We start from the raw sequence: 20,644 nt of genomic DNA, 5'->3' as shown, positions 1-20,644 counted from the left end.
ACCCTGGAGAAATTCAGACTTTATAACTTTGTTCCAAAGCCCAATAATCTGCCTAACTACTCTCCATAGACTGATCCAAAAGGTTGGCAGAAACATTATGCTGCTTCTTTTTGCCAAAATGTAAAGTATCATTGCATGTGAGTTCTAGAATGCATTCTATGCTTATTAGTGCCACATCATTACTTAGCAACATGCTAACTTTGTTGGAATCTAATTGCACATCTTTTTAGGCTGTTGACTGGCAGGTTTTGGAACAAACCTTATTTATTTAGGGTGGCAGATGTGTGTTGTTAACTAACTGCAGAGGTACCCAGTGTTTACAATGTCCAAAAACATTCTAATAGAGGATTTGATGGCTGGCAGCATTTAACATCCATTAACACTGCCATAAGAATGACCCACACAATGAAGGTCAAAATTGTACTGTCACAGGATGCCACCTTTCCAGCAAGCCAGTAAATAATTGCCCTGTTACAGCCAACCCAGTCAACTGAAAGCAGTGTTAATGCAAACAGGAAACACTTAGGAGACACAACAGTTCAGAATGTCAACCACAGTGTGCCAAAAAACACAAACAAGTGCAAAAGGTTAAAACGGGAATAAATAGCCTGGTTTGGGGTTGGCCTGATCTCAATCAGATGTGTTTTTGTGGGGGTCAAGGGGGTAAGACAATTTACATGAGTTATACGTAATCAGATTATTTTTTCAAGTAACTAGTAAAGTAATGCATTACTTTGAAATTTACAACAAAATATCTGAGTTACTTTTTCAAATAAGTAACGCAAGAAACTTTGTTCTCCTATTTATAGACTGACAGCTCTTCTGTCTCCAGAAATCGGGAGAGAAATTGTAAGTACAGAGGTGTTGTGTGCACTAGACTAAATGTGAACATTTATTTACTCATTCCACTTGCACAAAAACACATTAAAGGGTTAGTTCACCCAAAAATGAAAATTCTGTCATTAAGTACTCACCCTCATGCCGTTCCACATCCGTAAGACATACGTTCATCTCTGGAACACAAATTAAGATATTTTTGATCAAATCTGATGGCTCAGTGAGGCCTGCATCGCCAGCAATAACACTCCCTTTTTCAGTGCCCAGAAAGCTACTAAAGACATATTTAAAACAGTTCATGTGAGTACAGTGGTTCAACCTTAATGTTATGAAGTGACAAGAATACTTTTTGTGTGCCAAAAAAAATAAAAATAAAAAAAATAACGACTTTATTCAACAATATCTAGTGACGGGCGATTTCAAAACACTGTTTCTTGAAGCTTCGAAGCTTTACGAATCTTTTGTTTCGAATCAGTGGTTTGGAACGTGTATCAAACTCCCAAAGTCACATGATTCAGTAAATGAGGCTTCGTTACATCGTAAGTGTTTCTAAATTTCAATGGTTCACCACTGGGGGGCGGTTTGATACACGCTTCGAACCACTAATTCGAAACAAAAGATTCGTAAAGCTTCATGAAGCAGTGTTTTGAAATCGCCCATCACTAGATGTTGTTGTTGTTGTTTTGGCGCACAAAAAGTATTCTCGTCGCTTCATAACGTTAAGGTTGAACCACTGCAGTCACGTCGACTGTTTTAAATATCTTTAGTAGCTTTCTGGGCATCTGAAAGTGTTAATTGTCTTGCTGGCAATGCAGGCCTCACTGAGCCATCGGATTTTATCAAAAATTTGTGTTCCAAAGATGAACGAAAGTCTTACGAGTGTGGAACAACATGAGGGTGAGTAATAAATGACAGAATTTTCATTTTTTGGGTGAACTAACCCTTTAAGTGACATTGTGCTCTTTCTGTAACAACACACTATTTTTGTCCACTAATATTATATGCCGTTTTAGACGGTGAAATTGACATTAAAATGAATAATGACATGACGAAAAATACTGACTAAATTTAAAGGATATTTTCATCAAAATACAAACATCTAAAAATTAATTCCACCTTCGACTCAAAAATTCATGGCTCAAATAAAATAGCATGACACTGCTGTAAATACGATTGTTCATAAGGCAGCACTGCTGTGTTACAGATACATTACTGTCCATGTGTGCTTGTATCCCGCCTGACAGCACAAGGCTTAACTGTCTGGAATAAACACCAGTCTCATACCATCAGTCAACGCTGAGAGCAAGACAGTGCATAAGTTCATTCAACCCAATGCAATACATTTATAAAAACTCACAGTATCAAACAATAAAAAACATGGAGCGGTCATATATAATCATAAACAATAAATCTACTGATCTATTAATTCACTGGTTGGAAACAGCAAAATCAATAGTTCAGTTTAGTTATTATTTATCAAAATGAACAATTGACTAATGTCACTATAAACAGAAACATTAAGCATCATTCATTGAATTTACAACGCTGTGCAATATTATTTATTGGAAAAGTCATATAAACCCATTTATTTGATTAACAGGTGGACAAAGACATAAATCTTTCATGTAGCCAGCTGAAAATCACAAAAAAAAAAAAAAAAAAAACTCTTAAATGGTTAGTTCACCCCACAATGAAAGTTTAGTCATCATTTACTCACCCTCATGTTGTTCCAAACTCATATCCGGCCTAATGAAAGTAGATGATGTCCATGACTGTAAACTCCACAAAAAGACAGAAAGCACAATAAAAGTAGTTCAAACAGCCATATCGTTTTATGTGAAACTTTAGTCGTTATTCATTAGAAAATGGATAGTTCCGGCCCTTGATTCTGATTGGTTGAGCCGCGTTCGAAGTCTTTGTAAAATTCCCGAAAACATACAGCTGACCGCATTACATTAGTATCGCTGCGCCACTGAGTGTGTATGTTGCTGCTTCTGTCTTAGCAACCACTCTTAGCAACGTAAAAATATGTTTGTTCTCCATTAATTTTGTTCATTGAAGCTTACTGCATTATGTAGAAGAGTATTGTGAGAGAGATATCGAGTGACCAAGTGTATTACCTGCATTCAAATTGAGTATTTTCCTTCAGGTCAGTCCTATGTTCATAAAAATAAGCTCTGCTGACACTGACAGGTAGTCAATACATTTGTCTTTTGCATATTGTTCCGTGTTCACAACAAGTTTCAATATAAAAGTCTTTGTCTTTTTTGAGCGATCGCAGTCGCAATCTTTGCCGCCATCTAATGGCGTAATAATGTAACTTATTTTGCTGTTCACTGTCAGGGACTATTTCTTCTAGCGGAATGAAGGCTTTTAGTGATTTTACTTCATGAAAGTTGCATTGATACATATTTTTTGGCTTTAATATTTGTATTGTGTGGTAACCGTTTTATAAAAGCAATAAGCCCCGTAAAGCCGTGGTTTACAGTGAATTTATAACAGCTCTGCGTCATGCCTAACAACGTCCCTTAGCTGTTATAAATTCACTGTAAACCACGGCTTCTTGGGGCTTATTGCTTAATTTTCATTTTGGGGTGTACAGGTGACACATTTGAACTTAAACACCAATCTCATGGATCAGTTCGTCACTATTTATCAACACTTTCTGATAAAAAGCATTTTTAAACCACTATGCAGAATATGATTAAGATGGTTTTAATACAGTGTCATGTTGAGATGCACAGTCATAAATCAAACAATGACACGTTGTCCGGGCTCTCGCTTTGCAATACTCAAGCGGCAGCTGTCTCACAGTTGATCAATAGACAGTGAGATGGTCTGCATTAAAAAAACGGCTGGTTTACAACACTATCTGGTGAGCTAATGTCCTTATGAACCTTTGTCCTTATGAAACACAAAACTTCCATATTTTTCACTAGATATTCACAAGTCAAAAATATTATCTATAATATTCTATGTAGTTTAACCTTGAAAAAATATAAAATATGATGTATAAGCAAATGATGCTTACATTAAGAAGTCATTCAACACTTAAGATTCCTGTATGCAAATTCTTCCCTGTACTTTCGTTCTAAAACACAGATTGGCTATAGTTGATGTTCTCGTCCCATGCTGAACTCTATTAAGTCTAGTTTGTGCAGCAGGTGTGGATCAATATCCTTCTTTATTCAGTCAATAGATCAGAGCTTAGGACATAAATGAATGCAGGTGAGGCTATACGTTCACGACTGACCCGACGGAAGACGTCCATCTATGAGATTGATGGATGGAAAGTTAAGCATCTGGAATTCTGGTCAAGACCTTCATGTCATTTTTAATGGGCAAATATAAGACATTCAATAAAAAACAGATGCAGAATAAGAAGTTTATTTAAAAAAAAAAAAAATACATGATAGTATACTCAGCATGTACTACACAAAGCGACTAAATTCATAAAAATGCTACATTTCATCCAATCAAGCGGCTCTGAGATTGTGGTGTAAATTAAAGTAAAATAAGAGGGATCTTTTAATTTACAACACCACAGCCCAGTACAGACATAAAAAGACAGGATGTCACAGGCATGCTGGGATTAAAATTCATCATCAAAGTAACAATAACATTTTAAAACATTCTGGAGGTTTTAAAAATTGAAAAACTAGAATAGCAGGGTTGGAAAAGTCATCAGTCCCCTAATTTAATAAACGCGAGCTCGGCAAAAGCCGGATTCTAAAACGCATCGATTGTGTTAAAAGCCAGGGGCCGTATTCACAAAACATCTTAAGGCTAAAAGTAGCTCCTAACTTGCTGATTTAGGAGAAACTCTTAAAAATAATGGGCTTGACAGTCGTAAATTTAGGACTCCTAAATTTTTGCTCTAAGAGTATTTCACAAAGCATTTTAGCACTAAAACTAGCTCCTAAATCTGTGAAAAGTTAGGAGTATAGAGAGGACTCCTAAGTCACTAAGACCAAATCACAAACAATCCTAAAATGGTTTTTGCCGGCACTCCGATCAAAGACACTGTACACCATTGAGGCAATAGGCGATAGAGCCTTGGGTGCTGAAACTTTTCTTCATAAATGCAATAAATATTTTGATTTATTTTAATCTGCAATGACATAACATAAAGATTTATTTATGTACAGGCAAAATGCATTGGATGATGGAGAATAGAACAGGTCAAGTTGAAAATAATGCCCCATCTTCTGCGTTCATAGCCTTGTCGGCAGCTCGGGTTCCGGCTCATGGACATTTCCCGATCCCGTCCCCCTTTCTCTCTCCCACTTTGCTTCCTTATACTCACTGTCCTTTCATAATAAAAAAAAAACAAAAATGCCAAAATTAAACATTTGAAAATAAAAAAATGTAAAAATAATGTCCGATTACATGTGGCAGTTGTTTTCTTGAGTTCACACTTACAAATGATCAAATAGAGTAAAAGATTAAAATAAGCGTATTTGGTGTGCTGTCCGGGAGGATCGAAGGCTTCAAGCTCGGAATTTAGCTCAAACCCAGAGTACTCCCCTGTATCCTGGGAACAGCCGAGAGTGAGTTGGGGTGGTGGAGGGATGCAGAAATCTGCAGAGGACTGAGGTAACTAGATGAGTTGGCTGTGTATATATATGCCTCCTCTCAAGCTGATACTTGTTTAATTAGTGACACTTAGCTTACAATTTAAAATCTTTATTTGAATACGACAGCATTTTTATTTTAAAATCTTTATTTAAATATGACATTTTTATTTTAAAATCTTTATGGCAACATAATACCTCATTCTACAATATTTCTATGATTAATGCTGCCTTCACGTGCTCTCGGAATTATCATAAATACGAGTTTCCTAGGTAAAAATCACATATGAACGCCCTCCCATTTTGAATTCCAACTTGAATGTGATAAGTTCATAATCACGTCTTCAGAAGTAGGAATTATCAAATTTCAGATAGCATGTGAATGCAGCATAAATCACTGATAGAGACCCCTCCCCTATCAGCCAATCACTGTGTGCATAGTTAGTAAGCGTGTTGACATCATCCATAGCAACGAGGTCAACCCCACTCTTTCTCTTAGCTTAAGACTTCTGTTTATTCCTTAATAAAAGTTTGTCTCAACAGCTTTGTGAATAGGTTTTAAGAGAAAACTCTTAGCTAAGAACTTTTATTGCCATTTAGGAGAACTCTTAGTGGTAAGATAAAATGTTTTGTGAATACGGCCCCTGGGCCCGTATGTATAAAACTTCTCAGAAATGCTCTTAAGAACAGTCTTAAGTTTGGACTTAAGTGTCAAAAAATTCTTAGTAAAAAGTAAGACTTTTCTAAGAGTAGGAGACTTTTATAAAGAAGCTAAAAGCAACTTTTAGTAAAGTATAAGACTGATTCTTAAGTGCTGACTTAAGTGTTGTGAACTAAGGACCACAACGATGTCAAGTCAAAATGGCCGCCCTCAACCTCTGAATCAGCCAATAGCGAGTCTGCAAGGGTGAAGTCACAGCAGCACAACACTAATAATTTAATGTTGTTATTATAAAAATAAAAATAAAATCATTTAAGACACTGAAATGTTTTAATGTTTAAATTTATTTTTAAAAATAGGTTTGTATTGTGTAAAATTATCACAAGTTAGTATTGATGGTGTGGAATCTTTTTCTCTTGATATATGTCTCCTCATTTACAATTGGAGCAATGATGTGTCATGAGTTCCATCAATGGCTCCAACAACTCCAGGGAAGCCCACAATCAACATAAAGTTTTGCCTCATGGTTTGATGGTCAGTTGGAAAGTCAATGAACTGCCATAGAGTAGTGGCCAAATGTGATGTCCAGCCATATGAAAATTGACATTGTCAACCTTAATTCAAATATTTTTAAAAATGTGTTAAAAGATGTAAGCATTTCGTGTAGCTGTGCTTGGAGTCAATTGTTTCATGTGTGATAATGAAATGAAATTTCAAATTATTTTTGCCCATGCTGTCATACAAAGAAATTATGAACACATGCAAAAACAAGAGAACCAGTTAAATATTAAAAACTGATTATGTTGTAGCCATTTTGTGCTTTTTTCTGAGCTTTTCTGAAACCTGTAGCTGTAGTTTTCCTTTTTCTTTGCCAAAAATTTTGTCAGATAAATACCTTTGCTTAGTTTAGTGTTTTACTCTCCCCTCATATTTTAAAATATTTAAATAATATAAACATAAAAATAAAAATATTTTCTCATATTTCGATGGTTTTGAATTGTAGGGTCATTAAAAAAAAAAAACTTTGCACATCAATTTTGGCCACTATGTTTAGTGTGGTAAGTTCAGCAATAGTACTATTTAAGAGCCTGCTTACTGTGGACTGATGAGTCCAAGTCATTTGCTGCATTTTTACAGTTACCAAAAAAGGTAATTACTATTCAGAGCATTGATTTGTAGAGTGGGAGGCGTTATTACATTAAAGATATAAAAAGTTTATTCAAAGTCATTAAATGTATTAAAATGCATTAAACGTATTAATTATTAAGTAAAAATAAGTAAATTTATTACATTTATTTAAAGTTATTACTTTAAAATTATTTCTTATTAGGTCAGTTACAAAAAGAATTATCAAGTTAATATCATTTTATCAACTCCATGTCATCATATCTTCATTGGAAAGCGTGTGTCTCCTCTTCTTTGCTGCCATCTTGGTACTCCTAACTAGGTTAGGAGACCTCTACAGCTTTCCTAAATAATTTAGAAGCGAAGACCTAGTCTTGACACTTAAGAACCTTTATGAATCATACTTATTCTTAAGTCTAGGAATAAGAGTGAAATTATGTCATTGTTAGAATTTTGACACACTTAAGATTTTACTCTGAGCGGCTTTATACATACGGCCCCAGGTCTTTTAAAGCCAAACAAAACCATTTGTACCACCTGGATGACTTGTTAACTCATTATTGGGGCATATCTGCTAATTAATGAGATCATTAATTAATCACTCAGCACACAAGCTGATGTTATATCCCATAGAACTAAAGTATCTCTTGATTCATTGACCTCCACTGACTGAAGACCCAACACAGTGTATTATTCCACATCAACTGGTGAAAACCAAATAAAGAGGACAACTCACTTCTCTTGAAATATTGCAATATCTGCAAAATATTGCAGTCACTTTCCACATCATAGTCCCCCCAAAAAAAATTAAACTGGGAAGAAATGTTTGAGCTGTGAAGTTCAGTGATTTGTTGGGCAAAGCCTCACCTCAAAAGACAGGCCTCATGTTATCCACATCTTAATCATTAAACTAACCCAAGTGGCTGTAAAATCTTTTAGCAAACCTAAAAGCAAGATGGAGTTAACAAACCAAGCAACCCATTCAAAAGGACAATTTTATTTTGTTACAAAGAATCTTGACTTGTTAAGTGGATAGGGGCAAAAATAGAACTGGACTCTTCTGTGGCATCCTGGCTGAAGGTGGCATTCCCAGAACCGGACCCCTCAGCATCATCCTGGCTGAAAGTGGCGTTGACAGAACCAGACCCCTCAGCATCATCCTGGCTGAATGTGGCATTCACAGAACCGGACCCCTCAGCAGCGCCTTGGCTAAAGGTGGCATTCACAGAACCGGACCCCTCAGCATCATCCTGGCTGAAAGTGGCGTTCACAGAACCAGACCCCTCAGCATCATCCTGGCTCAAGGTGGAGTTCACAGAACCGGACCCCTCAGCATCATCCTGGCTGAATGTGGCATTCACAGAACCAGACCCCTCAGCATCATCCTGGCTGAATGTGGCATTCACAGAACTGGACCCCTCAGCATCATCCTGGCTCAAGGTGGAGTTCACAGAACCGGACCCCTCAGCAGAATCCTGGCTGAAAGTGGCATTCACAGAACCAGACCCCTCAGCATCATCCTGGCTCAAGGTGGAGTTCACAGAACCGGACCCCTCAGCAGAATCCTGGCTGAAAGTGGCGTTCACAGAACCAGACCCCTCAGCATCATCCTGGCTCAAGGTGGCGTTCACAGAACCGGACCCCTCAGCATCATCCTGGCTGAATGTGGCGTTCACAGAACCAGACCCCTCAGCATCATCCTGGCTCAAGGTGGAGTTCACAGAACCGGACCCCTCAGCAGAATCCTGGCTGAAAGTGGCGTTCACAGAACCGGACCCCTCAGCATCATCCTGGCTGAATGTGGCATTCACAGAACCGGACCCCTCAGCATCATCCTGGCTGAATGTGGCGTTCACAGAACCAGACCCCTCAGCATCATCCTGGCTCAAGGTGGAGTTCACAGAACCGGACCCCTCAGCAGAATCCTGGCTGAAAGTGGCGTTCACAGAACCGGACCCCTCAGCATCATCCTGGCTGAATGTGGCATTCACAGAACCGGACCCCTCAGCATCATCCTGGCTCAAGGTGGAGTTCACAGAACCGGACCCCTCAGCAGAATCCTGGCTGAAAGTGGCATTCACAGAACCAGACCCCTCAGCATCATCCTGGCTCAAGGTGGAGTTCACAGAACCGGACCCCTCAGCAGAATCCTGGCTGAAAGTGGCGTTCACAGAACCGGACCCCTCAGCATCATCCTGGCTGAATGTGGCATTCACAGAACCGGACCCCTCAGCATCATCCTGGCTCAAGGTGGCGTTCACAGAACCGGACCCCTCAGCGGCGTCCTGGCTGAATGTGGCATTCACAGAACCGGACCCCTCAGCAGAATCCTGGCTGAATGTGGCATTCAAAGAACCGGACCCCTCAGCAGCGTCTTGGCTAAAGGTGGCATTCACAGATCTGGACCCCTCAGCGTCATCCTGGCTCAAGGTGGAGTTCACAGAACCGGACCCCTCAGCAGAATCCTGGCTGAAAGTAGCGTTGACAGAACCGGACCCCTCAGCAGTGTCTTGGCTAAAGGTGGCATTCACAGATCTGGACCCCTCAGCGACACCCTGGCTGAAAGTGGCATTCATAGGACCAGACCCCTCAGTAGCATCCTGGCTGACGGTGGCGTTGACAGGGCCGGACCCCTCAGTGGAATCCTGGCTGAAGGTGGCGTTGACAGGACCGGACCCCACTTCATCGTCCAGGCTGAATGTGGCGTTGAAAGAACCAGACCCCTCAGCAGCATCCTGGGTGAAGGTGGCATTCAAAGAACTCAACCCCTCAGTGGCATCCTGGCTGAAGTTGCCATGCAGGTGGAGAGAGTTTGAACTGGATACATTGACCTGATTGCCTGCAGAGAGATAGAGAAGTCTCGCTGATAACAACAACATCATAAAAGAGTATGTCTAAGAAACGGAGATCTACAAACCTTTTTTTCCATCCCTCTCAAAATCACTCCAGGAGAAATCTAAGGATCCCTCTTCAACTGAGGAGCCGAATACTGAGAAACACAGACATTAAAAGATACAAATATGTAAATTTACTGTAAGTAAATAAAAAAAGTAAACTCACCATGCCATACCAATTGGGGATAAAGAACCACCAAAACAATAAGTTTAATCAAGCCCATTATATAACACAAACTAAGCCACTAAGAAAGCCAACCTAACCATGAAAGCTAAAGTTTCAAACCCACCAGGTTTTTAAGTAGATAATAATTTGTTCCACCTGGATGACTTGTTAACTCATTATTGCAGAAAATCTGCTAATTAATGAGATCAATAATTAATTAATTAATTAATCAGCATACAAGCTGATGTTATATCCCATAAAACTAAAATTTCAACGTTTATCTCTTATGATTCATTGATCGCCACTGAATGAAGACCTATTAACACAGAGATATATAATACCCAGTATAAAGAGGACAGAAAAAGCAAAGTGGTCCAAATATATTAGTGGCCCTACTATATTTTAATACATATTCATTAAACAGTAGTCAAACAACACCTGGATGATTTACATCTCCACAGATTCTAATATGTAAAACCAGCGGAAACTTTAATTCAATGAGCATCCAGGCTTTCTATTAAATATTCAGAGTTTTTGTTACTCAAAGAACAACACTGTCATGTCAAATGTAGTACATTTAAGAATGTACAGTATATTTATGTTACATTGGCAAAAAAAAAAATATGAAAATGTTCTGCTCCACTTTATATATGAGAAATATTTTTGGGTGCATGTTTATGAAACATGAAAAAAAAAAAAAAAGGAGAAATCCGCACACCAGTTCAAGGTCCATTAAAAACTACTTCACTGTGACAACAAAATACCAAAGTACACTAACAAAAATGTAATTTTGCGCAAACCAAGTTGCTTCAGTATAACTTCCAAAATACAATGACAAATGACAAAAACAACATATAAAATTACATACATATCAATAACACCTCAAAATAGTATGAAGGAATTGTTCAAAACAGAAAGGACACTTTTGAGCAGTAACACCTGTCTGAAAAAAGCATACACTTAAAACTTAACACTTATTCAGATTCCTTTTAATCCTGTATGTCTGTCAAAACTGTATTTCTAAACTGAAAATCAAGTGGTAAACAGAGTGAACAAAAATCCATCAATGCATAAGTTTAAACTGGTGATGTTAATGATTGTAAACAATCACAATTGTTTGTTAATGGGAAGCCCAGGTGATGCAAATCTGTGCCAATGCTCATCTTTAAAATGCCTGGTTAGATTGGCAAACTGAATGGTTGAACCTGTGGTCAAAATGGTTTATTTACTTATTATTTTGTTGTATCTATATCATCCATATAGTGAAGGTAATTTAATATGTTTAACATAAAATTTGAACATATGGATATTAAAATTAGTTTTTCTGGTTAACCTTGTTTTTTTTTTTTTTCTCTCTAGTGTTCTGTTCCCCAATTGAACGTGACTTGCACATGTCTGACTGGAGCGATGCTGGGCATGTACTGCAAGAAAACAAAGGTTTGGTTGTAAATGATTTATCTTAATTGGCATAAAGACGTATGCACTTACATAATAATGGTTTTAACTACCCTGTTGTATTGAAATTGAAGACGCTCTACTTCCACAATGTCATGTTGCCACCTGTATAATTTAAGTTTATTTAAATGCTCTCTTTAGGACAGCCTGAACATGATGACAACAAAGACCATTTTGAGAAGTCTAATTCTAAAATGGAGAAACCAAATTTTAGGTCATCTGAGGAGTCTACTTTTAAACCTGAGAATTTAAATGTTTTTGTGGAACCCAGTTTTTCCCTTCAATCTGAGAAGTTAAGTCCTCTATCCAGTTCTAAGTCAAGTTCTCCTTTCCCTGAGAAATCAAGCATTTACTTCTCAAAGACCAGTTCTAAACCTGAGAAACCTAGTGTTCCTATGGAACCCAGTTTTAAACCTGAGAAACCTAGTGCTCCCATGGAACCCAGTTTCTCTCCGTCTGAGAAGTTGATCTCTCATTCTTCTGAAAAACCAAGTTCTAAACTGGAGACCTCAATTTCCCTTCTCCCAGTAAAATCAAATGTTTTCATCTCAAAGCCCAGTTCTATTCCTGAGAAACCTAGTGCTCCCATGGAACCCAGTTCCTTCCTCCACACAGTGAAGTCTAGCACTCTTCCTTTTGACAAGTCCAGCATTAAGCTTGAGAAACCTAGTGCTCCCATGGAACCCAGCTCTAAACCTGAGAAACCTAGTGCTCCCATGGAACCCAGTTCTAAACCTGAGAAACCTAGTGCTCCCATGGAACCCAGTTCTAAACCTGAGAAACCTAGTGCTCCCATGGAATCCAGTTCTAAACCTGAGAAACCTAGTGCTCCCATGGAATCCAGTTCTAAACCTGAGAAACCTAGTGCTCCCATGGAACCCAGTTCTAAACCTGAGAAACCTAGTGCTCCCATGGAACCCAGTTCCTTTCCATCTGAGAAGTCTAGCTCCCATCCTGAGAAACCCAGTTCTAAACCTGAGAAACCTAGTGCTCTCATGGAACCCAGTTCTAAACCTGAGAAACCTAGTGCTCCCATGGAACCCAGTTCCTCTCCATCTGGGAAGTCTAGCTCTCATCCTGAGAAACCCAGTTCTAAACCTGAGAAACCTAGTGCTCCCATGGAACCCAGTTACTTTCCATCTGGGAAGTCTAGCCCTCATCCTGAGAAACCCAGTTCTAAACCTGAGAAAACTAGTGCTCCCATGGAATCCAGTTCTAAACCTGAGAAACCTAGTGCTCCCATGGAACCCAGTTCCTTTCCATCTGAGAAGTCTAGCTCCCATCCTGAGAAACCCAGTTCTAAACCTGAGAAACCTAGTGCTCCCATGGAACCTAGTTCCCCTCCATCTGAGAAATCTAGCTCTCACCCTTCTGAGAAACCCAGTTCTAAACCTGAGAAACCTAGTGCTCCCATGGAATCCAGTTCTAAACCTGAGAAACCTAGTGCTCCCATGGAACCCAGTTCTAAACCTGAGAAACCTAGTGCTCCCATGGAACCTAGTTCCTCTCCATCTGAGAAATCTAGCTCTCACCCTTCTGAGAAACCCAGTTCTAAACCTGAGAAACCTAGTGCTCCCATGGAACCCAGTTCCTTTCCATCTGAGAAGTCTAGCCCTCATCCTGAGAAACCCAGTTCTAAACCTGAGAAAACTAGTGCTCCCATGGAATCCAGTTCTAAACCTGAGAAACCTAGTGCTCCCATGGAACCCAGTTCCTTTCCATCTGAGAAGTCTAGCTCCCATCCTGAGAAACCCAGTTCTAAACCTGAGAAACCTAGTGCTCCCATGGAACCTAGTTCCCCTCCATCTGAGAAATCTAGCTCTCACCCTTCTGAGAAACCCAGTTCTAAACCTGAGAAACCTAGTGCTCCCATGGAATCCAGTTCTAAACCTGAGAAACCTAGTGCTCCCATGGAACCCAGTTCTAAACCTGAGAAACCTAGTGCTCCCATGGAACCTAGTTCCTCTCCATCTGAGAAATCTAGCTCTCACCCTTCTGAGAAACCCAGTTCTAAACCTGAGAAACCTAGTGCTCCCATGGAACCCAGTTCCTTTCCATCTGAGAAGTCTAGCTCCCATCCTGAGAAACCCAGTTCTAAACCTGAGAAACCTAGTGCTCTCATGGAACCCAGTTCTAAACCTGAGAAACCTAGTGCTCCCATGGAACCCAGTTCCTCTCCATCTGAGAAGTCTAGCTCTCATCCTGAGAAACCCAGTTCTAAACCTGAGAAACCTAGTGCTCCCATGGAACCCAGTTACTTTCCATCTGGGAAGTCTAGCTCTCATCCTGAGAAACCCAGTTCTAAACCTGAGAAACCTAGTGCTCCCATGGAATCCAGTTCTAAACCTGAGAAACCTAGTGCTCCCATGGAACCCAGTTCCTTTCCATCTGAGAAGTCTAGCTCCCATCCTGAGAAACCCAGTTCTAAACCTGAGAAACCTAGTGCTCCCATGGAACCTAGTTCCCCTCCATCTGAGAAATCTAGCTCTCACCCTTCTGAGAAACCCAGTTCTAAACCTGAGAAACCTAGTGCTCCCATGGAATCCAGTTCTAAACCTGAGAAACCTAGTGCTCCCATGGAACCCAGTTCTAAACCTGAGAAACCTAGTGCTCCCATGGAACCTAGTTCCTCTCCATCTGAGAAATCTAGCTCTCACCCTTCTGAGAAACCCAGTTCTAAACCTGAGAAACCTAGTGCTCCCATGGAATCCAGTTCTAAACCTGAGAAACCTAGTGCTCCCATGGAATCCAGTTCTAAACCTGAGAAACCTAGTGCTCCCATGGAACCTAGTTCTAAACCTGAGAAACCTAGTGCTCCCATGGAACCTAGTTCCTCTCCATCTGAGAAATCTAGCTCTCACCCTTCTGAGAAACCCAGTTCTAAACCTGAGAAACCTAGTGCTCCCATGGAACCCAGTTCTAAACCTGAGAAACCTAGTGCTCCCATGGAACCTAGGTCCTCTCCATCTGAGAAATCTAGCTCTCACCCTTCTGAGAAACCCAGTTCTAAACCTGAGAAACCTAGTGCTCCCATGGAACCTAGTTCCCCTCCATCTGAGAAATCTAGCTCTCACCCTTCTGAGAAACCCAGTTCTAAACCTGAGAAACCTAGTGCTCCCATGGAACCCAGTTCCTCTCCATCTGGGAAGTCTAGCTCTCATCCTGAGAAACCCAGTTCTAAACCTGAGAAACCTAGTGCTCTCATGGAACCCAGTTCTAAACCTGAGAAACCTAGTGCTCCCATGGAACCCAGTTCCTCTCCATCTGAGAAGTCTAGCTCTCATCCTGAGAAACCCAGTTCTAAACCTGAGAAACCTAGTGCTCCCATGGAACCCAGTTCTAAACCTGAGAAACCTAGTGCTCCCATGGAACCCAGTTCCTCTCCATCTGAGAAGTCTAGCTCTCATCCTGAGAAACCCAGTTCTAAACCTGAGAAACCTAGTGCTCCCATGGAACCCAGTTCCTCTCCATCTGAGAAGTCTAGCTCCCATCCTGAGAAACCCAGTTCTAAACCTGAGAAACCTAGTGCTCCCATGGAACCCAGTTCCTCTCCATCTGAGAAGTCTAGCTCCCATCCTGAGAAACCCAGTTCTAAACCTGAGAAACCTAGTGCTCCCATGGAACCCGGTTCCTCTCCATCTGAGAAATCTAGCTCCCACCCTTCTGAGAAACCCAGTTCTAAACCTGAGAAACCTAGTGCTCCCATGGAACCCAGTTCTAAACCTGAGAAACCTAGTGCTCCCATGGAACCCAGTTCCTCTCCATCTGAGAAGTCTAGCTCTCATCCTGAGAAACCCAGTTCTAAACCTGAGAAACCTAGTGCTCCCATGGAACCCAGTTCTAAACCTGAGAAACCTAGTGCTCCCATGGAACCCAGTTCCTCTCCATCTGAGAAGTCTAGCTCTCATCCTGAGAAACCCAGTTCTAAACCTGAGAAACCTAGTGCTCCCATGGAACCCGGTTCCTCTCCATCTGAGAAGTCTAGCTCCCATCCTGAGAAACCCAGTTCTAAACCTGAGAAACCTAGTGCTCCCATGGAACCCGGTTCCTCTCCATCTGAGAAATCTAGCTCCCACCCTTCTGAGAAACCCAGTTCTAAACCTGAGAAACCTAGTGCTCCCGTGGAACCCAGTTCCTTTCCATCTGGGAAGTCTAGCTCTCATCCTGAGAAACCCAGTTCTAAACCTGAGAAACCTAGTGCTCCCATGGAACCCGGTTCCTCTCCATCTGAGAAATCTAGCTCCCACCCTTCTGAGAAACCCAGTTCAAAACCTGAGAAACCTAGTGCTCCCATGGAACCCGGTTCCTCTCCATCTGAGAAATCTAGCTCCCACCCTTCTGAGAAACCCAGTTCTAAACCTGAGAAACCTAGTGCTCCCATGGAACCCAGTTCTAAACCTGAGAAACCTAGTGCTCCCATGGAACCCAGTTCCTTTCCATCTGGGAAGTCTAGCTCTCATCCTGAGAAACCCAGTTCTAAACCTGAGAAACCTAGTGCTCCCATGGAACCCAGTTCCTTTCCATCTGTGAAGTCTAGCTCTCATCCTGAGAAACCCAGTTCTAAACCCGAGAAACCTAGTGCTCCCATGGAACCCAGTTCTGGACCTGAGAAACCTAGTGCTGCCATGGAACCCGGTTCCTCTCCATCTGAGAAATCTAGCTCCCACCCTTCTGAGAAACCCAGTTCTAAACCTGAGAAACCTAGTGCTCCCATGGAACCCAGTTCTAAACCTGAGAAACCTAGTGCTCCCATGGAACCCAGTTCCTCTCCATCTGAGAAGTCTAGCTCTCATCCTGAGAAACCCAGTTCTAAACCTGAGAAACCTAGTGCTCCCATTGAACCCGGTTCCTCTCCATCTGAGAAATCTAGCTCCCACCCTTCTGAGAAACCCAGTTCTAAACCTGAGAAACCTAGTGCTCCCGTGGAACCCAGTTCCTTTCCATCTGTGAAGTCTAGCTCTCATCCTGAGAAACCCAGTTCTAAACCTGAGAAACCTAGTGCTCCCATGGAACCCAGTTCCTTTCCATCAGAGAAGTCTAGCTCTCATCCTGAGAAACCCAGTTCTAAACCTGAGAAACCTAGTGCTCCCATGGAACCAAGTTCTAAACCTGAGAAACCTAGTGCTCTCATGGAACCCAGTTCTAGACCTGAGAAACCTAGTGCTGCCATGGAACCCGGTTCCTCTCCATCTGAGAAATCTAGCTCCCACCCTTCTGAGAAACCCAGTTCTAAACCTGAAAAACCTAGTGCTCCCATGGAACCCAGTTCTAAACCTGAGAAACCTAGTGCTCCCATGGAACCCAGTTCTAAACCTGAGAAACCTAGTGCTGCCATGGAACCTGGTTCCTCTCCATCTGGGAAGTCTAGCTCTTATCCTGAGAAACCCAGTTCTAAACCTGAGAAACCTAGTGCTGCCATGGAACCTGGTTCCTCTCCATCTGAGAAGTCTAGCTCTCATCCTGAGAAACCCAGTTCTAAACCTGAGAAACCTAGTGCTCCCATGGAACCCAGTTCTAAACCTGAGAAACCTAGTGCTCCCATGAAACCCAGTTCTTTTCCATCAGAGAAGTCTAGCTCTCATCCTGAGAAACCCAGTTCTAAACCTGAGAAACCTAGTGCTCCCATGGAACCCAGTTCTAAGCCTGAGAAACCCAGTTCCTCTCCATCTGAGAAGTCTAGCTCTCATCCTTCTCAGAAGCCCAGCCCTAAACCTGAAAAACCCAGTGCTGCTATGAAACCCAGTTCTTCCCTCCCATCTAACAAATCTAGTTATCTAACCTCTAAGAAACTGACTCCTAAATTGGATATACCCAAGTCTATTGCCACAGTGAAATCCAGTGTTCTTGATAAACGCAACACTTCTGTGAATGCCAGTTCTTTCTTTCTCTCTGAGAAGTCTATGTCTCTTCCAAGACGTTTAGTGAACTTCAGTTGTAAACATAAACCCTCTGGCCTAATGGAATGCAACTCTTCCATCCTCTCTAAGAAGCCGAGCTTAAAACATGAGAAACCTAGTGCTTCTCCTGAGAAATCCTATCTTGAACCTGAGAAGTGGTCATCTGTGAAATCCAACTTTAAACCTGAGAAACCCTCTGGGAAGCCTGCTTTTAGATCAAGGCCCTCTGAGGAGTTCAGTTCAAGTAGGAAATCCCTTTTACCCTCTGAGAATCCTAGATTGTATTTTGAATCCAGTTCTCTCTTCTCCAAAACCTCAAGTTCTGTTCTCTCTGGAAAAGTCAATTTTAGATCCTCCAAGTTATCTGGTTCTTTCCCCTCTAGGAGTGCTTTACTACTGGAAGAATCCAATTCCCTTATCTCTAAGGTACATGGTGCACTCCTGCTTGAAGAAACCAAATCTCCTTGTGGTTCAAGACTATCTGCAAAATCCAGTACTCCCTGTTCACCCAAGTGATTTTGAAAGATCAAACCACTCGTGTGTTGGTAATCAAATCTGACATTGATTATAGAAAATCTTTGAATGCCACAATGCCAAATAAAATAGTGTTGTTCTCTTTGTTTTTTTTGTTTTTTTTAGAAGTTGCATTGTGATTGATCCTTTTTTTTATTTTTTTTTTTTTTTTTATTTTTTTGTGTGTGTTCAAGACATGGCTGGAAAAGTATAGTGTAAAAAAAAAAAAAATAATAATAATGCATCAACAAACTGATCATCAGAGCAGACCACTTCAGGTTAATTAACTAGAAAGAACAGATTATGGCTGAAAATTGGATCAGAACTTGCTACTTTAAATATGTGAAAATGGATCTGAAATGATCCAGGATATTTTCTGATTTAATGTAAACTGTTTGTCTAGCCTGAAAAGAGACTGCATTTCCATTAACACACACACACTCTATTGTAAAGCTGCACAATTAATTATAAAAAAAAAAAAAATTGGGATCTCGATTCAACCACCCATGTGATCTTATTCTGAAATAACAGCGATTTGTCTGTCTAGTAAATCTTTGACAAGTATGAGCGAACATTCAGATTGAGTTGGTGCTTCACAAATAGAAATAATACTGTGTGGTTGAAAAGACTGTTACGGGCCCTTAAGATTCAAGGCTAAAAGTAGCTCATAACTTGTCAATTTAGGCAAACTCTTGAAAATAATGGGTGTGTCAGTCCTAATTTTAGGACTCCTAAATTTTTGCTCTAAGAGTATTTCACAAAGCCCTTTAACGCTAAAACAATGGAAGCATTCGTGTAGCAATTTTCATTTCTGTATTTAAATTTACATTTTCCATACCCATATGTGCAATGTTTGGAGCAAAGTGAATTCATTGTCATGTTCAAGAAACCAGTTTGAGATTATTTGAGCTTTGTGACACGGTGCTTTATCCTGTTGGAAGTAGCCATCAGAAGATGGTACAATGTGGTCATAAAGGGATGGTCATGGTCAGCAACAATACTCAGGTAGGCTCTGGTGTTTAATTGATGCTCAATTGACCATAAGCACAGTTACTTCCTGGTTTTTGTTAAGCCAGCTTGGGCATTTCCAGTGAACTGTTAGCTGTCATTCTGTACTCACTGTACATCGACACAAAATCATCATCAATGGTTGCTTTTTTAATTTATATTTTTAATGCAGTTATCACACTTACCTAATTTGCCAAAAAACAGTTTTATTGATTGCAATAAAGACGAACATGTTAAACATATATCATTTCTGTAATACATTTTAATTTTGCAACTTATAAAGCGTTAAAATATATGTTTAAAGTATATGTTAAAACTAGTGTAGGAAATAGCAAATGTAAATTAAATTATTGAATTTGAATATTCATTTTGCTCCAAATATTGCACATATGGTATGGAAAATTAAATACAGAAATGCATTGCCATTTTACATATTACATTTCAACTAATTAGTCCTCTTGATTACTCCTAACGTTTCAGATTTAGGAGCTAGTTTAGTTTTAGTTTGGAAGCATTCGTGTAGCAATTTTCAATTTAAACCAAATCACAAACAATCCTAATGGCCGTTGCTGCCAATATGCCTCATCAATCCACCCAAAGACACTGAACACCACTGAGCCAATAGTGATAAGAGTCTTGGGTGCTGAACCTTTTCTTCATAAATGCAATACATATTTTGATTTATAGATTTGAATACGATAAAACACCAAAATTTAATATTTAATAAATAAATAAAGAAATAATGTCTGATTACCTGTGGCAGTTGTTTTCACGAGTTCACACTTACAAATGATCGAATACAGTAAAAAAAAAAAAAAAATACAATAAGCGTACTGTCGAGGTATAGGTGAGGGACTCATGAACAACCATCACAAAACAAAAAAACAGTCGTAGATCATCCAGGTAACCACACACAGTATCAAGAACCAAGGGTTCCCAAACTTTTGAACGGGGTTATTTAAAAAAATTCAGCTATTTTTTTTTTTTTTGTCATGTGGATTATATGTAAACATCTTTTATGTAAAATATCTTTCTCAGGACAGTGCTAAATAAAAAAATTACATGCATTTTGTATATCTCTCTTATTTTGTTAAAATTATTCACATTTTCACAGATTCTGCAAGGGGTTCACCGACTTTCACGTGCCACTATATAAATATATAATAAATAATATAAATATATATATATATATATATTAGAGAGTATGAGAGTTATGGAAGGTATTTTTTGCATATTATAAATCAGTCAAATGTGTCCACAAAGTATGTCAAAATTAAAAAAAAAATTAATGATTCAATTTTCATTTTCAATCATAAAGAATTGTACTTAAATGAAAAATGCAACAAATTATTTGACATAATTAGCTGTCATTACCATCTTGAAGCAATGCAATATTAAAATGAAAAGGCCAATGTGAAAAAGAAAAGGTTTGTTTTTATGCCAAACAATCCTTTACATACGCTTTGAGAACTTCTGAATTTATTAAATACTTTTCTTTATGATTTTTGTGACAC

General features: G+C 39.9%; 3 protein-coding genes and 2 long non-coding RNA genes across 7 annotated transcripts in view; 3 read left to right on the top strand and 2 right to left on the bottom strand.

Annotated features, from left to right (window-relative positions):
- Positions 1 to 2,948, bottom strand: part of LOC127507570 (uncharacterized) — a 35,942-nt gene extending 32,994 nt beyond the window's left edge. Inside the window, exon 1 of the long non-coding RNA XR_007928386.1 lies at positions 2,555 to 2,948. This is a non-coding gene — a long non-coding RNA (uncharacterized LOC127507570). The remainder of the gene's footprint in view (positions 1 to 2,554) is intronic.
- Positions 2,949 to 6,259: 3,311 nt separating this feature from the next.
- On the top strand, positions 6,260 to 10,036 carry LOC127507351 (uncharacterized). The gene is made up of 3 exons (XM_051884394.1): positions 6,260 to 6,266; positions 8,227 to 9,222; positions 9,313 to 10,036. The coding sequence occupies exons 1-3, from the start codon at positions 6,260 to 6,262 to the stop codon at positions 10,011 to 10,013; spliced, it is 1,704 nt and encodes a 567-aa protein (XP_051740354.1). The 3' UTR covers positions 10,014 to 10,036.
- Positions 10,037 to 10,358: 322 nt separating this feature from the next.
- On the top strand, positions 10,359 to 12,135 carry LOC127509786 (uncharacterized). The gene is made up of 3 exons (XR_007929365.1): positions 10,359 to 11,525; positions 11,617 to 11,694; positions 11,854 to 12,135. It is a non-coding gene; the product is annotated as an uncharacterized LOC127509786 (long non-coding RNA).
- A 2,578-nt stretch (positions 12,136 to 14,713) lies between these two features.
- LOC127507341 (zonadhesin-like) lies at positions 14,714 to 15,868 on the top strand. The gene is made up of 2 exons (XM_051884383.1): positions 14,714 to 15,717; positions 15,864 to 15,868. The coding sequence occupies exons 1-2, from the start codon at positions 14,745 to 14,747 to the stop codon at positions 15,866 to 15,868; spliced, it is 978 nt and encodes a 325-aa protein (XP_051740343.1). The 5' UTR covers positions 14,714 to 14,744.
- LOC127509785 (uncharacterized) lies at positions 15,289 to 20,613 on the bottom strand. 3 transcript variants are annotated; one of them, XM_051888761.1, is made up of 7 exons: positions 17,326 to 20,613; positions 16,792 to 17,202; positions 16,624 to 16,707; positions 16,414 to 16,536; positions 15,907 to 16,287; positions 15,736 to 15,822; positions 15,533 to 15,651 (listed from the first exon to the last, which is right to left on the bottom strand). In XM_051888761.1, exons 1-5 carry the CDS (start codon positions 17,397 to 17,399, stop codon positions 15,978 to 15,980), a joined length of 1,002 nt encoding a protein of 333 aa, XP_051744721.1. In that variant the 5' UTR covers positions 17,400 to 20,613; the 3' UTR covers positions 15,533 to 15,651; positions 15,736 to 15,822; positions 15,907 to 15,977. The 3 variants fall into 3 exon arrangements, with proteins under 3 accessions (XP_051744723.1, XP_051744722.1, XP_051744721.1); XM_051888763.1 differs by lacking the exons at positions 15,533 to 15,651; positions 15,736 to 15,822 and adding an exon at positions 15,289 to 15,405; XM_051888762.1 differs by lacking the exons at positions 15,533 to 15,651; positions 15,736 to 15,822 and adding an exon at positions 15,305 to 15,444.
- Positions 20,614 to 20,644: the final 31 nt, after the last annotated feature.

The sequence above is a fragment of the Ctenopharyngodon idella genome, chromosome 3, assembly GCF_019924925.1.
Source record: "Ctenopharyngodon idella isolate HZGC_01 chromosome 3, HZGC01, whole genome shotgun sequence".
In the NCBI taxonomy this organism is placed as follows: Eukaryota; Metazoa; Chordata; class Actinopteri; order Cypriniformes; family Xenocyprididae; genus Ctenopharyngodon; species Ctenopharyngodon idella.
This window is presented reverse-complemented; position numbering and strand designations above follow the sequence as displayed.

What these genes read in the sequence shown, in the direction of transcription:
- LOC127507351 (XM_051884394.1), top strand. An exon ending in CAGCATCATCCTGGCTCAAG is followed by an intron (nt 9,223 to 9,312) that starts GTGGAGTTCACA and finishes TCCTGGCTCAAG; the next exon opens with GTGGAGTTCACAGAACCGGA.
- LOC127509785 (XM_051888763.1), bottom strand. Translation starts at nt 17,399, where the DNA reads ATGAGAGCTAGACTTCTCAGATGGAGAGGAACTGGGTTTCTCAGGCTT. An exon ending in GGGTTCCATGGGAGCACTAG is followed by an intron (nt 17,203 to 17,325) that starts GTTTCTCAGGTT and finishes TGGGAGCACTAG; the next exon opens with GTTTCTCAGGTTTAGAACTG. An exon ending in GGGTTCCACGGGAGCACTAG is followed by an intron (nt 16,537 to 16,623) that starts GTTTCTCAGGTT and finishes TGGGAGCACTAG; the next exon opens with GTTTCTCAGGTTTAGAACTG.
- LOC127507341 (XM_051884383.1), top strand. Translation starts at nt 14,745, where the DNA reads ATGGAACCTAGTTCCCCTCCATCTGAGAAATCTAGCTCTCACCCTTCT.